At 33.1% G+C, this 3,769-nt stretch overlaps 1 protein-coding gene across 1 annotated transcript; it reads right to left on the bottom strand.

The window, feature by feature from the left end:
- Positions 1 to 878: 878 nt before the first annotated feature.
- LOC148231428 (general odorant-binding protein 83a-like) lies at positions 879 to 3,197 on the bottom strand. The gene is made up of 5 exons (XM_088193588.1): positions 3,126 to 3,197; positions 1,278 to 1,366; positions 1,092 to 1,194; positions 957 to 1,027; positions 879 to 896 (listed from the first exon to the last, which is right to left on the bottom strand). The coding sequence occupies exons 1-5, from the start codon at positions 3,166 to 3,168 to the stop codon at positions 879 to 881; spliced, it is 324 nt and encodes a 107-aa protein (XP_088049714.1). The 5' UTR covers positions 3,169 to 3,197.
- Positions 3,198 to 3,769: the final 572 nt, after the last annotated feature.

Consider the following 3,769-nt stretch of genomic DNA (forward strand, 5'->3'; position numbering starts at 1 on the left):
AAATTTAATTTTGGTCAATAGGAGGGCGCAAAAACAATTATCACTTCTGAGAAGGGATAGTTGTTTTTTACGCTCTCCTATTGATAAAAAAATCAGTTTAGATTAGTTTCACTCGATTCTCACTTATTGTAAGTCGTAATAATGCTATGGAAAGTCTAAATATGAAAGATAATTAACTGAGCGTTTCCACTGTGACGGCATGATTTTTATTTTATTTTATTTATATTTATAGTTATGTAATTTTTCATGAGTAAGAAATAACTCATTTAATGGTTACTATTTAAAACTGTAAATGTAATACGTATACATTTAGAAAAATATATCAAGTATACATAAAATATTTATTAATAAAATTTAAAAGAACAAATAAAAAAAAGTAAGAAGCATGTTGCTTTTGACGTGGATTCTAAGCAGGGATATCTTCTTGAATTTAGCCATACAAATGCATGTCATTTAATAAAATATATAAATTCTAATGGAATCGAAATATTAAAATAACTATAACTAACTAGCTAGCCTTTGCTTACCCCTGGAAAAAGCAGAAACAGCGTTCCTGCTCAACAATATTTATAAACGTTGCTTGAGCTTTCGATAAACTATTTTAAATTTTGTGGCGGCCACATGTGCCACATTAAGTAAGCAAAACGCGAATTTACTGACACAACGAGATAAGGGGTGATTCGCCAAAATTTCGACGAATCATCCCAATTTCTGAAGTTTGGGTTATTATGTATTTTTCGTTTGTTAAATATTAAAAGGATACAAATTGCTTAAGTGGTACAAAATATATGATCAAAACTTGTGGTACAATTTTATTCTGCATAATACAGTGATAATAATATATTTATATTTTTTTTTATAGTTATTAAGTATACCTACTAAAACAGATAATATATCTGAAAAAATAAAAACAAATTAATATTTATTTTTAAATGTATTACTGTGAAAATACTCACATCAGGATTATTTTTCTGAAGGCATACGTGTACATCGAACGCTCTTTCGCATCCGTCTTTACCAGGTACATCTATTGATTTTTTCAAATATAAAATTTTTCTGTACGTTTTGATATTATTTATTTAATTAATTACCTAAATGTTTACACGCGTTGATCATGCTTGTAAATTTATCTCTCCAACTATCCGGAACCATGCTACAAAGCATGTCGTAGTCTATGGAGCCATCGTCGTTGACCTTATATGAATCGAATCGTGTAGATTAGCAAAATTAAACGAGTACTATAAATATTAAAAAATATGTATTTAGTATTTACTAACAAAACTAGCTTCCTCCATTAGGCAGAACATATAACATTTTAAGCTTCTATCGTCGGGAAACGTGCCAGTCTCACAATCTTTGATTACCTCTGAAACGACAAATAGTAATTAACAAACAGTAATTAATAGTAATTAACACCAAGACAGCGCTCGCCCTCGTGTATCTAAGGAGACGATAGAAAATTTCTTGGGAACTTCTTTCTCGCCCACCATATTTTTCAGACATTGCTCCAAGCGACTATCTTCTATTTAGATCTCTGCTACAACTTTTAGGGCCCATACGCACTGTCGGCTAGCCGCCGGCGACTGGGGACCGCCGGCTCAAAAACGCAGGTAGCTAGGCTAGGCGGCTAAGCCGAGCGACTCGAGGTCGGGTAGTACATTCGCGAAGAAATTGCAATATTAATTTTAAAGAGAAAAAAATATTATTTTATTTTCAATATAATATTGAATTTCCCCGTATGAAACGCTTTTTGTTTCCCAAATGCAATTATAAATGTATCTGTATTATGTTAATAAAATTAATTTAAATTGAGAAGCAAGAAATAATATAAAATAATTATACATATTATTTCACAATATTTTTTTTTCGTTATCAATATTCATATAAAATTATTGTAAACGATTCGGGATTCAATTTCTACGATGAGCGTTTCTGTGTCGAAGCCATTTTTTGTGAATGATGTGTAAGTCGCCTCGAAAGTCGCTCCTCGTGCGAATGCACTCATCTAAACCCATGCTTTTATAGGTTGCCGCGACAGGCAAGTCGCCTGTGCATCACCTCTGCACAGGATCGCGCCTGACGCTCCGGCGACTCGGCGCCTGCGTGCGTATGCACCCATTTAAAACCATATAAAGTACAGTCGCCGGGCGGCTAGTCGCCGGCGACTAGGGACCGCCGGCTCAAAAACGCAGGTAGCTAGGCTAGGCGGCTAAGCCGAGCGACTCGAGGTCGGGTAGTACATTCGCGAAGAAATTGCAATATTAATTTTAAAGAGAAAAAAATATTATTTTATTTTCAATATAATATTGAATTTCCCCGTATGAAACGCTTTTTGTTTCCCAAATGCAATTATAAATGTATCTGTATTATGTTAATAAAATTAATTTAAATTGAGAAGCAAGAAATAATATAAAATAATTATGCATATTATTTCACAATATTTTTTTTTCGTTATCAATATTCATATAAAATTATTGTAAACGATTCGGGATTCAATTTCTACGATGAGCGTTTCTGTGTCGAAGCCATTTTTTGTGAATGATGTATAAGTCGCCTCGAAAGTCGCTCCTCGTGCGAATGCACTCATCTAAACCCATGCTTTTATAGGTTGCCGCGACAGGCAAGTCGCCTGTGCATCACCTCTGCGCAGGATCGCGCCTGACGCTCCGGCGACTCGGCGCCTGCGTGCGTATGCACCCATTTAAAACCATATAAAGTACAGTCGCCTAGTCGGCTAGCCGACAGTGCGTATGGGCCCTTAGGTGAAAAAAATTATTGCTTCCAAAATACATTATTATTCGAATCAGATATAAAAGTGATTAACACCTTGAGAATAATTGTAGAAAAATATGGAGAATATTTAATTTGGTAAAAGTAGTACACGTTGTAATTTTTAACTCATTTAATCCGCATCTTAAAAACGCAGACTTATAAAACAACCTGATAAGCGTCAGGTAGGGGTATTTTACTTCTGAGAAGGGATAATTGTTTTTTAAGCCTTCTATTGGTCAAAATTTGGTTTAGATGCGCTTCATTCGATTCTCACTTATTGTAAATCGTAATATTGTTTAAAAAAATGGTAAACACTGCAAGTAAAGGTAAATAAATTTTATAAAAATAATTACGTTCAGAAACTCCTGTTTTTCCCACACACGTGTCATGAATCATTTGAATAATTTCTTTTAACTCGTCTGGGAATTGCTGTAAAAATACCATTAATTAAAAAGTTATAATTGGTTCCAAATTTATCTTTATTTCTCACCGGTTTTTCGCAGGCGCAACAAATTATTAGCGCCAAAATTGATATACAAAATAAAGTCCGCATCGCCCACATATAATATAATTTATTGAGTGTAACACGAGAAAAACTGAAGAACGGTTTATAGTCGCGATTGCTATTTATACCCGCAATAGTGACACATCAGATTATATAAAATTGACCGTGAATAAGAAGATTCGTGTTATTAAGAAACATTTATAATTTACGATCAAATCGTATGTCGAGAATCTTGTAGATTATCGGCACGGACGATCAAAATAATTGATGTTTTTTTATATTTATGAAAAGAAACGATGGAAAATATAAATTAACGATTTTTGTATTATTAATAGATAATATAGCGAATAGTAATAATGGATGTTATGTTAAATGTGTAAAAAATAATTTTACTTAGATTGCTTAATCATTGCGTAGACAATAATGTGATTGGGTTTGTATAAGAGGTTAGCGATTACGAAATCACTAAAACTTAATAATTTATACTAGAAA

The sequence above is a fragment of the Plectrocnemia conspersa genome, unplaced genomic scaffold (genome assembly GCF_051122295.1).
Source record: "Plectrocnemia conspersa isolate PC_06_02 unplaced genomic scaffold, ASM5112229v1 ptg000009l, whole genome shotgun sequence".
Taxonomy (NCBI): Eukaryota; Metazoa; Arthropoda; class Insecta; order Trichoptera; family Polycentropodidae; genus Plectrocnemia; species Plectrocnemia conspersa.